This window comes from Manis pentadactyla, chromosome 6 (genome assembly GCF_030020395.1).
Source record: "Manis pentadactyla isolate mManPen7 chromosome 6, mManPen7.hap1, whole genome shotgun sequence".
NCBI lineage: Eukaryota > Metazoa > Chordata > Mammalia > Pholidota > Manidae > Manis > Manis pentadactyla.
This window is the reverse complement of record NC_080024.1, coordinates 19391346-19407671: the sequence shown is the minus strand read 5'-3', so window position 1 is coordinate 19407671 and position 16326 is coordinate 19391346. Positions and strand designations below refer to the sequence as shown.

The 16326-nt window shown below is 44.3% G+C and overlaps 1 protein-coding gene across 5 annotated transcripts in view; it reads left to right on the top strand.

The window, feature by feature from the left end:
- SMARCAL1 (SWI/SNF related, matrix associated, actin dependent regulator of chromatin, subfamily a like 1) overlaps positions 1 to 16326 on the top strand; it is a 61494-nt gene extending 45168 nt beyond the window's left edge. For 4 of the 5 annotated variants that reach the window (XM_057503569.1, XM_036916139.2, XM_036916133.2 and 1 more), the window contains 4 exons: positions 6515 to 6697; positions 7094 to 7194; positions 8145 to 8241; positions 11298 to 16326. In XM_057503569.1, coding sequence (XP_057359552.1) covers positions 6515 to 6697; positions 7094 to 7194; positions 8145 to 8241; positions 11298 to 11513 — 597 coding nt within the window. In that variant the 3' untranslated portion in view covers positions 11514 to 16326. Of the gene's footprint in view, positions 1 to 6514; positions 6698 to 7093; positions 7195 to 8144; positions 8242 to 11297 lie in introns of those variants that run through there. The other variant, XR_008998176.1, reaches the window with a different exon arrangement.

Sequence of the window (16326 nt, the reverse complement as noted above, 5' to 3'; positions counted from 1 at the left end):
AAATATATCAAGAATCATCATAAATCTGGTTTAATTTATTCAACAAATAAAGTTTGGGTAATTGGCTAAGTAATTGGGTAGAAAACTTAAATGGAACTTTACCATATTAAATTTCAGATGAATCAAAGCTCCTTAAAATCAAGTATTAGAAGAAAATATAGATGGACATATAGCTGATCACTGGATATGGAATGGGTCTCTAAGCATGCAAACAATGAAAGAAATCACAAAGGGAAAAATGGATTCAAATTACCTAAAATACAGATCCTTTCTGTCACACATACACAGTTGCTAAATCATGATTTTGTACATTTGGTGCAGTTTTGCATGGCAGTGGGCAGTAACTTAATGCATAGACTACTTTTTTCAAGCTCCTCTTATAGAGTTTATTCTAAGAAAATAATCAGACCAGTCAGAAAGATTTATGTATAAGCATTTGTCATGTTATTTGTAATACTGAATAATTAAAAACCTAAATGTCCGTCAAAAGATATACTGTTAAATAATAGTCCAAATTCAGCCATAGAAAATATAACATAGACCAGTAGTTTTTTTTTTCCTGTTGTGTTCTTCTTGCTGCTTTTTTTTTTTATTAAGGTATGATTGATATACACTCTTATGAAGGTTTCACATGAAAAACAATGTGGTTACTACATTGGTGGGGTCAAGTCCCCGCCAATACCCCAGTGCAGTCACTGTCCATTAGTGCAGCAAGATGCCACAGATCTGCTATGAGCCTTTTCTGTGCTACACTGTTTTCCCCGTGACCCCCCACACCATGTGTACTAAACATAATACCCCTCAATCCCCTTCTCCTCCCTCCCCACCCACCCTCCCACACCCCTCCCCTTTGGTAACCACTAGTTCCTTGGAGTCTCTGAGTCTGCTGTTATTTTGTTCCTTCAGTTTTGCTTCATTGTTATACTCCACAGATGAGGGAAATCATTTGGCACTTGTCTTTCTCTGCCTGGCTTATTTCAATGAGCATAATGTCCTCCAGCTCCATCAGTGTTGTTGCAAATTGTAAGAGTTGTTTCTTTCTTATGGCCAAATAGTATTCCATTGTGTATATGTACCACATCTTCTTTATCCATTCATCTACTGATGGACACTTAGGTTACTTAGACCAGTAGTTCTTAACTTATTGAGATCACTGTACCCTTTAAGAATCTGAAATATGAAAAAATTCAACTCCCCTAGTAAGTAAATGAAAATTAAAATACTTTTTCTTAACCAATCAAATCTACAGGTTTTAAGAATGCTCACTATTGATAATAGTGCAGTGAGCTGGACATGCTTCAAACATTGCTTATTGGAAAATAATTTGGTGGATAATATCAGGAGCCTTAAATTGTTTCCCTTTTGCCATGGTACTTTGATTTTTAGTAGTTAATTTAAGGAAATAACCATGGGCAAAGAACCTTGATGAGATTTATTTAACCCATCCTTTAAATTTTCTTATTTTTATAACTTTATTGAAGCATGATTGTCATGCAATAAACTTCACATATATAAAGAGTACATTTTGGTGGAAATCAAGATAGTGAACATATCTGTCAGCCCCTAAAGTATCCTCGTGCCATTGCTAACCTCTCCTGTTTCTCCCATCTCCCACCCTTCCATCTCCAGACCACTACTGATCTGCCCTCTGTAATTATAGATGAATTTGCATTTTTAGAGCTTCATATAAATGTGGAATCTTACAGTGTGTACTCTTTTTCTGATTCTCTCATTTAATATGTTTTGAGATTCATACATGTTATTGAGTGTATCAACAGCTCATTCCTTCCTGTTGCTGAGTAATATTCCACTATATGCATATGCCACAATTTTTTATCCATTCACCTGTTGGTGGACATTAGCCAACCCATCCTTTTTTAGTGAAAATTAAGAATCCCCCAGATGTGAAGAAATAGATGAATGATTAAATTATACTGTTGCTGCATAATGAAATACTACACAGCCATTAAAAATCATGTTTTAGAAAACTTTTTAATAATCTAGTTTATTTATAATACAATGTTAATTGGAGAAAATCAGGATATAAAACTACCTAAAAATGTTTTATACACATTGAGAAAAGAGTGATGGGAAAAAAACAGATTGGAAATAGTGTTCATACTTTTATTCTCCTTATAATGTTTGTCTTTATTTATCACTATAAAAAAAATAAATAAATGCCCCTTTAAAGAAAATAAGCTAAACTTAAGCAAGTGCCATACAACCGAGCAGTTGACTCCTGTATGTTTATCTCAGAGGAATGAAACCTTATGTTTGCACAGAAACTTGAACACAAGTGTTCATGCCAGCTTTATTTGTAGCAGCCCCAAACTGGAACCAGCCCAGGTTTCTCTGCAAAGGTGAATGGTAAACTGGTAATCTATATCACAAAGCCCTACTCAGCCATTAAAGGACTGAACTACCAGTACATTCAACAGCTTGGATGAATCTCCAGGGAATAATGTCAAGTGAGCAAAAGCCCATCCCAAAAAGTCACACACTGTATTAACATTCTTTTATTATTATTATTAAAGTATTATTGATATACATTCTTATGAAGATTTCACATGAAAAGCAGTGTGGTTACTATATTCACCCATATTACCAAGTACCCCCCCAACCCATACCCCATTGCAGTCACTGTCCATCAGTGTAGTAAGAGCCACAGAGTCACTATTTGCCTTCTCTGTGCTACACTGTCTTCCCCGTGCCCCCACACACACCATGTGTGCCAATCATAATACCCCTCAATCCCCTTCTCCCTTCTCCCCACCCACCCTCCCCTACCCCTCCCCTTTGGTAACCACTAGTCCCTTCTTGGAGTCTGTGAGTCTGCTGCTATTTTGTTCCTTCAGTTTTGCTTCATTGTAATACTCAATAAAAGAGGGAAATCATTTGGTACTTGTCCTTCTCCACCTGGCTTATTTCACTGAGCATAACATCCTCCAGCTCCATCCATGTTGTTTCAAATGGTAGGATTTGTTTCTTTCTTATGGCTGAATAGTATTCCATTGTGTATATGTACCACATCTTCTTTATCCATTCATCTACTGATGGACACTTAGGCTGCTGCCGAATCTTGGCTATTGTAAATAGTGCTGCAATAAACATAGGGGTGCATATGTCTTTTTGAATCTAAGTACTTGTATTCTTTCGGTAAATTCCTAGGAGTAGAATTCCTGGATCAAATGGTATTTCTATTTTTAGTTTATTGAGGAACCTCCATACTACTTTCCACAATGGTTGAACCAATTTACCGCCAACAATGTAGGAGGGTTCTACTTTCTCTGCATCCTTGCCAGCATTTGTTGTTCTTAGTCTTTTTGATACTGGCCATCCTAACTGGTGTGAGGTGATATCTCATTGTGGTTTTAATTTATATTTCCCTGATGATTAGTGATGGGGAGCATCTTTTCATGTGCCTCTTGGCCATCTGAATTTCTTCTTTGGAGAATTGTCTGTTCATATCCTCCACCCATATTTTAATTGGATTATTTGCTTTTTGGTTGTTGAGGCATGTGAGTTCTTTATATACTTTGGATGTTAACCCCTTGTGGGATATGTTGTTTACAAATATATTCTCCCATACTGTAGGGTGCCTTTTTGTTCTGCTGATGGTGTCCTTTGCTGTACAGAAGCTTTTTAGTTTGATATGGTCCCATGTGTTCATTTTTGCTTCTGTTTCCCTTGCCCAAAGAGATGCATTCAGGAATAAGTTGCTCATGTTTATATTCAGATTTTTTGCTTATGTTATCTTCTAAGAGTTTTATGGTTTCGTGACTTACATTCAGATCTTTGATCCATTTCAAGTGTACTTTTGTGTATGGAGTTAGACAATAATCCAGTTTAATTCTCTTGCATGTAGCTGTCGAGTTTTGCCTTCAGGCCATTTACATTTAGGGTGATTCTCAATAGGTATGTACTTACTGCCATTGCAGGCTTTAGATTCATGGTTACCAAAGGTTCAAAGGTAACTTCCTTACTATCTAAGAGTCTAACTTAACTCACTTAGTATGCTATTACAAACACAATCTAAAGGTTCTTTTTTTTTCCTCCTGCTCCTTTTCCTTCCTCCTCCATTCTTTATATATTAGGTATCATATTCGATACTCTTTGTCTATCCCTTGACTGACTTTGGGGGTAGTTGACTTTATATTGCAATTAATTGTTCTACTTTCTTTACTGTGGTTTTATTACCTCTGGTGACAGCTATTTAGCCTTAGGAACACTTCCATCTATAGCAGTCCCCCAAAAATATACTGTAGAGATGGTTTGTAGAGGTAAATTCTCAGCTTTTGCTTATCTGGAAATTGTTTATTTCCTCCTTCAAATTTAAATGATAACCTTGCCAGGTAGAGTATTCTTGGTTCAAGGCCCTTCTGCTCCATTGCATTACATATATCATGCCACTCCCTTCTGGCCTGTAAGGTTTCTGCCGAGAAATCTGATGATAGCCTGATGGGTTTTCCTTTGTATGTGATCTTTTTTCTCTCTTTAAATAATCTGTCCTTATCCTTGATCTTTGCCATTTTAATCATTATATGTCTTGGTCTTGTCTTCCTTGCGTCCCTTGTGTTGGGAGATCTGTGCCCCTCCATGGCCTGAGAGACTATCTCCTTCCCCAGATTGAGGAAGTTTTCAGCAATTACCTCCTCAAAGACACTTTCTATCCCTTTTTCTCTTCTTCTTCTTCTTCTGGTACCCCTATAATACAAATATTGTTCTGTTTGGATTGGTCACACAGTTCTCTCAGTATTCTTTCATTCCTAGAGATCCTTTTTTCTCTGTGCCTCAGCTTTATATTCCTCTTCTCTAATTTCTATTTCATTTTTCGTCTCCTCCACCGTATCTAATGTGCTTTAAAACCCTCCATTGTATTCCATGATTGGATCTGCATCCTAAATTCATTCTTGAGTTCTTGAATATTTTTCTGTACCTCCATGAGCATGTTTATGATTTTTATTTTGAAATCTCTTTCAGGAAGATTGATGAGTTCAGTTTCATTTGACCCTTTTTCTGGTGTTTGTGGGATTTGGGTTTGAGCCAGGTTCCTTTGATGTTTCATATTTGTATGTGGCACCCTCTAGTGCCCAGAAGCTCTACTCTCTGGAGCTGCTCAGCACCTAGAGCAATGTCAGGGGTCACAGGAGAGTGATGCTGGTGCCTGGGGGTAGGAAAGAGCTGTTGCCTGCTCTCTGGCTGCTATGCCACTCTCCACTGCCAGAACCAGTGGGCCAAACACACAGGTGTAAGCCTCTATGCTTTGCATTTGTAGCTGCCATAGGCAGGGCTTCTCTCTGGCTGGCCTGACACTAGGGCAGGGGCTCCTGGTTTTCGAGCGAGCTACGGGCTGGCCAGGAGGAAGGCACAGTAGGCTGCACATCATGGTGGGGGTCCTTGGAGCTGTGTAGCCAGCCAGTGGGATGGAGCGCCTGAAGCTCCTGAAAGTTACCAAACTGCTAACCTGAGTGAGCCTGGACAATTTTGTGTGCCTGTCCTTTCTCCTGAGCAGTAAGCTCTGTACAATCCTTGCCCCTTTAGCAGCCCTCGCACTGTTAGGAATTCTCAGACTGCCCACCTTCCTTTTGTCCCAGAGCAGCTGAATATGGATCCCTGCTTTCCACAAGTGGCTGGAATCTTGGTCTCTCCAGGTATTCTGCCTGTCTTAGCTTTACAACCCCACTAATCACCAGAGCACCATGCAATGTAGGTTCGTGCTCCCAGAGCATGTCTCCAGGGCTAGGTGTTCAGCAGTCCCAGGCCTCTACTCCCTCCCCACTCCTATTTCTCTTCCTCCCACCAGTGAGCTGGGGTGGGGGAAGGGCTTGGGTCCCACTGGATCATGGCTTTGGTACATTACCCTGTTCCCTGAGGTCTGCTCTTTTCTCCCGGTGTATGCAGTCTGGCGCAGCCTTCTTTCCTGTTGCTCTTTCAGGATTAGTTGTATTAATGTATTTTCGTATTATATGTGGTTTTAGGAGAAGGCCTCTGTCTCTGTATTAATATTCTTGAAACATTTTTGAAATGGAAGACAGATAAGAAGGCTTATAAAAGGGCCACAGAGGACCCTTGTGGTGTTAGAATTGTTCAGTGTCTTGACTGAAGGTAGATACATGAAAACCCACATGGGGACAAAATTCTTATAAAACACACACAGAAACACACACAAGCTGAAGTAAAACTGGAGAAATCCTAAGATGAGCTGATTGTATCAAAGTTAATATCCTAGCTGTGATATATCAATGTTATAAAATATTACCATTGGGGGAAACTAGCCAAAACTCATAAAGAATCCTGAATTACTGCTTAAACTACATGTGAATCTACAATTAATACAACACAAATTTGAAATGGAAAGGGAAGACAAGTAAAGTCAACTCCCACAGCAGCATCAAGAGAGCACTGGGTGCTCCGCCAGGTTTGGGCCAGGACAGCATCGGCGCTGTCCCAGAGCGGTGGCTGCGGAAGCCCTGGGGGGGTGGCGCCCACCTCCCTTTACCCCCTGTACCCACAGTGTGTGCCGCACATCCGCATCGATGGCTCCACCTCCTCCTCAGACCGAGAGGACCTGTGCCAGCAGTTCCAGCTGTCCACAAGGCACTCCGTGGCCGTGCTGTCCATCACCGCCGCCAACATGGGTCTCACCTTCTCGTCGGCCGACCTGGTGGTGTTCGCCGAGCTGTTTTGGAACCCAGGGGTGAGGGACGGGGAGACAAATTCTCTGGGTGTGCTCCTGGCTGTGGGGAGGAAGGAGCCAGTGCTCCTCAAGAAAGAGATGGTTTCTGTGAGCTGTCCTGAGTGCCAGCAGTATCATGTTCTGTTAGCCTTTGTGGCGCCTTGTGCCATGCCCAACACTGAAACACCATCCACAGCTTTCCAGCTGCAGGCTCTAGTTCTCCAACCAGAGCTGGGCTTGCTTCTCTCTTAGATGACAGGTTGTTTGTAGGCAGAGACTCATAGGCCCACTGCCAGGTGACAGTAAATTCTTTTGAGGAAAGGCGTGGTGGGGCTCTGGGGCAAGGGGCTGCCTGCTGTGCTGGGCCAGCCACTTTAGTCCTTGAGCTCCATGCATCCTGATCCCCTGGCCTCACAGGTGCTGATCCAGGCTGAGGACCGGGTGCACCGCATTGGACAGTCCAGCTCCGTGAGCATCCACTACCTTGTAGCCAGAGGCACGGCTGATGACTACCTTTGGTACGGCTGGTCGCTGGCCCAGTGGCTGGGGTTGAGCAAGGGTTGACACCGATGTACTTCCTTTGCTCCCTAAGTGCTGCCTCTTCTGCTAAGGTCCCCAGGGATCCACACAGGACACCCGTTAGTAATGCCTCCCACTGTCATGACCACACTTGGCCCCCTTCACGGCATTCCCAGGTGGCTTTTAGGGTATGTGAGGACATCTTATAAGAATAAAGGGGTGTGACTCCTTTCCCACTGGCCTAAGACAAGGGAAACAGACTGATCGTGACGAGCTGTAGATGGAATTTCATTTGCAAAATATTTCCCAGCTGAGAAGGTGCTTATTGAGATAGGTGACGGACCCCGTTGCCCCTTTAAGACAGCATTGGTTCGATAAGGCCACATATTATGGCCCTGCTAGAAAGTGGCTCACTCTGAGCTGTACAGCACATTAGCAGAGCTGGGGTAAAATTTTCAACCTGGGGGTGCCTGTTGCCTAAACAAAAAATCCACAAATTCTCCTCATTCCCATTTCCCCCTTCCTGATACTGAGTTTCTTGATTATCTCATTAGCTTGCACTACTCATCGGTTTCCAGCTGTATGACTACAGGGTCTTATGTTGGCAATACGTGCAAGTCGTCCCCACTTCATCCCTTTGTTTAGTGGATTTGTTAGTTGGGTAGCTCCTAACACCAGGTTCAAGATTTTGTTGTAGTGAGGCAGCATTTATTTCCTACACACTTTCCAGTAGAAAGAATTTGAACCTGATGGTAAGGGCCCTAAATTGTTTGGTTTACAATTGGGAAGAGGCAGATATTTTAGGATAGGCATCTGTGCCTTGGGAGATAGAAAGATGTGAAACAGGAAGCATGTTGCAGACCCATAAGAACAGGAGGGTGGCCTCATCTTAATCAGTCTGCCCGTCCTGTGCCTCTTGTACTCACTGTAGCTCATTTCTCCCCAACAGGCCTCTGATTCAAGAGAAGATTGAAGTTCTGAGTAAAGCCGGGCTTTCTGAGACCAAGTTTTCAGAAATGACAGAAGCCACTGATTACTTCTGCAAGGTAACACCAACATGCAGCTCCTTGGCCCTGGGGCAGAGGGAGGCATTAAGCTGTCTTCCCAGCCCTTGGGTCCTGAAAGGGAAGGTGTGAATCACTCCTGGATGTCACCCAGCCCAGGAGCTGACAGTGAGGGCCCACAGTCATCCTCGGTCAGTCCAGTGTGCATCCTTTCAGGGAGAAGTGATGATGTAAACTCCTGCTGCTTCTGATAGGCCCCCACAATCTCATAAAAGCAGGGCTTCCAGTCCTGTCTCTCCCATCAGGCCATTAGAAACTGCCAGAAAAATCCCATGGCAACTGTTGAATTGTTGTGAAAAGTACATAGCAACGCCACACAGCAGGGCTGCCAGAGGAACACATTCCCAGCACTGAATGGGGAGTGTTTAAAATAGGGTATTGCTTTTATATAACATATTTCCCCTCTGTTGTTGCGTTTTATTGTGTCTTGCCATTTTTATAGAGGGGTGAACTGAGACATGCAGAGCTGTAAGACTTGCCCAAAGTCACAGGTCAAGTGAATCAGCCCAAGGCAGAAGGCTTATCCGACTCTGCCTGGCATTCCCGCTGCAACAGCCCCTTACTAGCAAGGTGAGCAAGAGGCCAGTGGGCCTTGTCAGCGCATGAGAGGAAGGCTGGTTTGCCTCTGGGGAGGACAGCTCAGAGCCCAGCAGGCCTGCCTTGACCTGGCACTCTGGCCCTGTTGCTGCCTCGGCCCTTCCTCCTCATTTTAATGAACCTCAGTAGGAGCAAGTGGCACGCAGACGTCCAGGGGCTTGTCTTTGTTGGTCAACAAGGAAGCTGGAAACTTGGGAAGGACTGCCTGCGGAGGGACACTCCTGAGTGAATTGTTGCCAACAAGAGCGCTTGGGAGAGGGCAGAAAGGCCGCCCGATGGTCGCTCTTCAGGAAGGCGAGGTGTCTTCTTCCTGTGCAATTGCCAAGCATCTGAGGCCAAGTATAAGTCGTCAAAAGCTTGTTGGTAACACCAAGACTTAAGAGTCTGAGGATTTGATCTTTCATTTACATTTACTTAGTAACTAAATCCTTTCTTACCAATACATTATTGGGATAAATAAGACTCAGAGATCATATATTTAAATATGAAGTATACATTATCCTTACAGATATAGTCAATAAGCCAACTTTAAAAGAACCTTATTTTAAGCCTTTTAAAGAACTCTGATTCAGTTGAATGATATCTTAACAGAGCCTTGGTTATTATATGCCCTTTGAAAAGGAAGAACCTTATTTTTAATAGATTGTCAACCAGTGAGAATGAGTTTATTTATAACTCATTTAAATTTCACATTGGCTTTATCCTCAATTACTCTGAACTAATTAATAACTTCTGCCTAAAGTGCAAGATAATATAAATGAGGCTTATCAGTATATTTATTTTGATTGTAATTTTATCAGTTCATTTTTTTTAATTGAAACAAGGGCTGAAAATTTCACCAACTACTAGAAAAAGAAAATGTTACCTCCTGTATAGGAAACAAAAGCAAAAGAGGTTATGTCTCACTCAGAGAGCCTGCCTTTTGAGAGGGGAAGTGAAATGCTCATCTGACCTTGGAACTCGCTTCTGTTAAGTATGTGTGCCCCAAGTTAGCATGTGGTGTTGCCATCAGCATAATAAAATGCTGGTTAACAGTTATTTCCACTTGGAATAGGCTACCTTGCAGGGCAGGATTGCCTTACCTTGCAGTTGTTCAAACAGAGGCTGATGAGGATATCCTAGAGGAAGATGTGTGGGTAGTGTAGGGCTGCCCTTAGTGATCTTTAATATCACTTCTCATCTGAAAGGCTGGGATCTTGAAAGGCAGGTTAATTGAATAATCTGGAGTTCTTACAGGACATGCTCCTGTGATCAGTTTTCAAGGAACTTTACTTCACCAGTGCAAAGGGCTTCTGTTAGGTAATGGTGAGGAAACAGAGGCCAGTTAGGTTGAGATCTGATTATCAAAGGCCTGAAAAGCCAGGGAAGCAACTTTAGACTTGATGAGATAGACACAGGGGGCCCAGTTATAGTGACAAGAAAGTTTTGTTAAAGGACAGGCTGGGGTGGGGTGGAATCAGCCTGGCAAAGACCTGTCAGAGATTCAAATGGGCAGAGGCCTAAGTGGGAGGGACAGTCGAGCCATTGCAAATCCACACAGGTATAAAGTGATGTGGCCCAAGTAAAGCATGTGCCTAGGAAATGAGGAGGGAACAGATGGGACGAACGGGTGATGCCAGCTTGATGCATGAGATGTGGAGTCAGGATGCCCTGGTGATTTCAAGCCAGGGGAACTATAAGAATGTTGGTAGACTGTCAAAACAAGGCTTTTCAGGAAGAGGAGCTGGTTTGAGAATGTAGGCATGAAATGAGAGATGGTTTGGGTTCAGTTTTATGGAGTTATGTATGGATGTCAACAGAGATACTGAAATATACATCTGAATTGAAAGATGGTCAAGGTTGGGAGTTCAGACTTGGGAGAGATGAGGGAAGGGGTGATGGTGAGATCATGGTGTGTTGTGGTTGTACCACTAGGTGTCATTTCAACACTGACGGTGTTGCCGCGTGGGTGGCCATTTTGGTCACTTGTAAGTTAAAGTGACTTACCAGGATGTGAGACACAAGTATGTTTTATTAACCCCTCTAAAAATTAGGTGTAAGCCATGGCTGACCACAGTGGTTTGGCGACCTAACCCCTTACCAGAGAGAGGCTTTGGAGAAAGAGGGAGCTCACGAGCTACTTCAGTACTGGAAACTGATGGGACAAGTCAGAAGGAAGAAAACATTTCCAACATAGATCATGGTGGGAGAGTGGGTTCTTTGTTGCTCTCACGCCATTTATTTTCTTTACCCATCGAGCAGCAGAGAAGATAAGATGTCAGACACGAAGGCAGTAAGGCTGCTTTAGTGGTAAATCGTCACCCTGCAGGGCCTGGCTGACGTGTGCGGCCCTGAGCCCCACCTGCGGGTGTTCTGGCCAGCGAAGTGGCAGAGAGAGAGTCGGTTTGGAGCCCGCATCCTCCCTTTTACCTTTTACCTTCTGTTTGCTTACCCTGATGCAGGACCCAAAGCAGCTGCAGATCTATGACCTGTTCCAGAAGTCCTTTGAGGAGGATGGAAGCGACAAAGCGCTCCTGGAGGCGGCGGAGTCCTTTGACCCCGGAAGTGCTTCGTCCCCGGAAGACCAGCCGGATGGACACGCAGGCACAGACAGCCCGCAGAGGAAGAGGAGATTTGAATTTTTCGATAATTGGGACAGTTTTACCTCTCCCCTGTAAGGGGCAAGAAAAATATTTAGAAGTCACAGAGCTGACTGAAATAACAGAAGGTGTTTTGTTTTTACAGCTCGCGCTCGCCTTGTCATTACTGCAGTGCTGGTCTCAGTCCTCAGCCCAGCGGGTTTCCAGCAATGTACATACAGCTCAAAGGATTTGCAGATGGATTGACCGGGGCCTTGAGGAAGAGAGCAGTCAATACGGAGACTTAGGTTTTTGCCTGAGCAAACTGGCGGTGCTATTTACTGAGATTAAAAAGGGGGAAGAAATGGATGGGGACAGCGTGAAGTCAAGGGTTTGGGTGTGGCTGTGTTTCCTTTGAGATCTTAGACAACTTGTGGCAGGCCTCAGACGCCCCACCAGCTCCCCTTTCAAGAGGGGCTCCCTGCCCAGCTTCCGGGAGTACAATCAGGAAGTAGCTTCCACCTGGCTCCAACTTTTGGGTCTTAGTCCATAGACGGCCACTTTGAGTTACACCCTTCCTGGGGCGACCTGCATCGGTGGCAGGGCAAGGTGGGCATAAAAGCCAGGACTTTTGGAGGGATACCATTGATGGCATTTTTGGCTGCACACTTACCACTCCCCCCGGGCTGTCTGAGGTTCTCAGGCCTGTATCGCAGGTCACCTCGCTCTGTCCAGCCCCGCTGCCTCTTCCTTTCACATGCTTGATCTCCAATAAACATCTTCCAACCCATACTCCAAGTCAGTGCATTTCCAGAAAACCCAGCCTGCGGCAAGATCGAAGTGTGTCTTGTTCTGAGGCAGTGGGGTATCTGAGTCAGCAGCAGGGGAAGGTCAGAACTAGAGCTGGGGTTTCTGTCCTCAGCCGATGTAAATGGTGTTTATAGTCACGGGGCTGGATGAAATCACGGGGTACAGTGGCTTGAGGAGAAAAGCAGATCTGACTGAACCAGGACTCCAGCATTTAAGTTTGAGAAGAGGTTAAGGGCACCACGCAGGGAAAAAAATGAGTGTTTATGAAGGTGATTTTTTTTTAAGTGTTTTAAAAAGGAAGGAGTTGCTGCTTCAATTGGTATTACATGGAGACAGTGGGCCAGCTGTAAGTAAGGGCTTAGAGTGAGCCCAGTTTTCTCGGCAGCAGTGAAAGATGCCTAGTTGTTCCGGTGTGATAGTGGGTGGATTTGTTGATTTGAAGGTTTTCACTTTACACTGTTTACTAGGTGCCAGGCACTGGGCTGAGTACATGTTTTGACACAGTGAGCCCCATCTTGGAGAAAGGTAATTATAGTTTCATTGTATCGATGCAGAAACAGAGCCAAGGGAGTCTCAGCAGGGAAGTGGCAGAGCTGGACCTGCAGCTTAGCCACCCCTCCAGTGCCCATTCTAGGCCTAGGTGTGCTGCTCACAGCAGGAGGCCTGGGGTTGCTTTGGCAGGTTCATGAGCAGTTCACTACACAGTTCCTGTGGGGTCCAGCCTGGCTGTAAGTGTGAGCTGGCCTCTCTGCAGGCCCCCAGCCAACTCTCTGCTCAACAAACTAGAACAAGACCTGAAATACACCACTTTCGTGTTCCTTTCAGTCACCTTTACTGGGCTTTCAGATGGCTCCAGTTGAGAGAGGAGATCTCTGGGGACCACCTAACACCCAGGCATGCTGACACAGCACAGTCTGAACTAGGTTCCTTGGCCTGTGTTAAGTCTGGGGCCTCAGGAAATAATGAGAAAGATGCTGGCCATTCTGCCTGCCTTGGTCAAAACTGGCATTTGGTGACTATGTTTCCTATCAGCCACTGTGTGGATCCACTACTGCTGGCCCTCCGTAGGTCAGAGCTCTTTGAAACAGTCCAGCCTGAGCACCTCAGCCTAAGATGCATGAGTGCATCTCCCTTTTGAGAAGGATTGTGTAGATGAGCAATTGAACCTGCGTCCGCTGACCTTTTCTGCCATCAGGAACTCTGCTATGGCCCAGACCGCCGTAGATAATTAGGCCTTCGGTTTCCACATCACAAGGTTTCCTGCACCAAGTACTACCCAGCATTATCTGGAGGAAGTCCAGACTTGCAGACCTGGGAGGGATCGCTTGTCTGGGCTCTCCTTGGGGCCACCAAAGTTGTCGTACCATCCCCCTCCCAGCTCTATTCTCTTTTCGGTTTGACATCTAGCAGACATAACAGTGACATCTTCTTGCACCCTTCCAGAGGACAAGTATTATTGGGTCTCTCTAAATGTTACTCTGGTTTTGCCCCAAACAGCCACTTAAATATTTTTCTAAGAGTGATTAAGAACAAAAGCTGCTACCTCTTCAGATCAGCTCTACCAAGTCACCTCATGAGTGGGTGCTCCAGAAATCCAGTTATATCATGTCATGGTCGTTGCCCCTGGAGGTTCATAATCTGCAGTAGATACAGCGATGGGGGCAGATACGCAGAAAGGCAGTTGCTCGCACACTGGTGGCCTGCGGAAAGGCAGCCCAATGGGGGCAGAGCCTGTGTGAAAAGAAATACTAAAACCCTATATAAACTTAGACCACATGATTTTTGCAGCCTTGGGGGCACATTAATGGAAACAGCACAGTCACTTCCTTAGGGAAAAACCTGTGGAGTGAGTTAAGGCCCAGAAAGCAGAAAGGTTTGGGATCACGGTCAGATCCCGAGAGAGTTTCAGGAAGGAGCACTTCTCCCTTGCCTGCCCCACAGCCTGTCGATGGCCTCTGCTCCACATACTGATACCACATGGCTTGAGAAACATTTTGGAGCCCTCTCCCATGAGTCTGGACTCACGCTCAGCCCCCGTCAGGTAACCAGAGAAGCTGGGAGCAGCCCTTCCATGGACTCTTCTAGGCTTGATCAGGTTCTTCAGTATCTTAGAGAATGAGATTACAGGCTCTCATTCCATACTGCTTTCAGTAGTTCCTCCTCACCCCAGGGATGTGGCCAGTACACGATGTGTAGGTTTCCAAAGTAAAGTGAAATGTGTAGGTGATTTTGAGACATAGATATCCAGTGTTGCTTAGGAGGATCATGGTCCATTGCTAAACTAGTAAGTCCCTGTTCTGTTCACTGTGTGCACCTGGTGGCCTGCCACACAGAATGGCCCGTGGGATACCGTAAGGTGTCTAATCAGTGCCTGCTATTGAGAGAGCTTTCCCTTGTCCTCGCAATTTGGTGCTCATATTTGAAACCTTTACTCCTCTGTGATCTTAGTGAATACAGCCTGCTGAGCCTCCATCTGAGGCCTCTTTGAACCTGAGTTTCAGCTGCTAGAGAAAAACTCTTTCTCTCTTACATGTCCATGAGGACCTCCAAAGCAAATTTTATTTATACCATGTAACCTATATATTTTAAGTTGTACTGTCCCAAATGTACCTCTGAAATATGTTGAGAGCCATCCAGCCATTTCTGTATGATTCAGTAAAAGATACTTGGACTTACATAGAGGGTGAATACCTTTGGGTGTAAGGAAGGATTTCCAAACTAACTCCTTTTCCTCCTTTACTTTGAAGCTCAGGCCAGACACCCACCCTCCAGCATAGGCTGTGTTCTCTGGAAATGTGAAATGGAATGAAGAAATCTGGGCCCATCTCATCCCACTCCTGTCCCTGCCATCAAGTATCTCTTAAAAGGGTTTTAGGAAAGGCCCCGTGGCTCCCTGCAGCTGGGCTCCGCCTCCCCTCATCGTGGTCATTATTTCCCTAAAGGACCTTGGTGACTTCCTGCCTCTAGCACCAATGTCAGACAGACTCAAAAGAGGCAACGAGGGATCCCATTAGCCTTGACCCACTTGCGCTCGAATTAATCGTGTCTTTTCCTTCGTGGCTTTCCCAAACCTTTTTCTAGGCCAGAGTGAGAGCTGAGACAACAGGGGCAGGTTGTCGTCCCCTCCCCGCCAGCTCTGAGGTTCTGTCTGGGCTGTTCATTCTTGTCTATCAGAACCTCGATGCTTTCTGAAGCTCTTTTTTAGGTGGGATTTAGCTGCAAAGGGGATGAACAGAAGTTCAACTTTATTTTGTAACCCTATCCTTCCACTTCTTACCAAGTTTGGGGTTGCATGGCTAAAAAATGCCTTGGAAGTTTAAATGTCATTCATTGGAGCAGTCTCATACCTACATGTTATTTTGGATTTGTCTTTACCTGTGGTGTCTCAGTGAAGGAAATGGATTCATAATCATAGCAGAAAGCATCGAAAAGCCTGTGAGTCAGTGTTTTGGATATTATGACAACCAACGGTTATTTGATTTTGCAATACCCTTTGCCCACATTCTCTTCTCTGTCTGAGCCATGCAACAGATTACTTGAGAACCAGGCCCTCGTCCTCTTCGTTTTTAATCCCCCCTTTCGGGGATGAAATATCATACACAACAGAGTTCATTGCACAAATTTACAGTTTAGCAAAGTATTATAAACACCTGTGTAAATATGACCCTAAGATTATGAATATAGTATCTTCTAGAAGCTTTATTGTTTCATTACATTTAGATCTACAATCTACCTGAAGTTTTTATTTTTGTACATGGGGTTCAGTAAGGTCAAGGTTTTTTTTTTATCTGTATGAATATGTACTTCCTCAGCACAACTTATTGGCATAAGAGTGTCCCCTCACCCACTGTTCTGAAGTACGTTCTTCTATTATAAATTTGATGTCAAAATTAACTCATCTAGGAACATATAAGTAAAAAAATGAAATCCTACACTCTCATCCCTCCAACTCTGCGCCCTACTTCTTTGAGGTAATATAATTCAATATAAACAATTTGGAATGGAGCCGTTGGTAATTTATTCCCTGTGCATACAAATATATGTAAGGATAAACAACATTTGTATTTATAAAAACTATTAAACTCTACATACTGAAAATGGC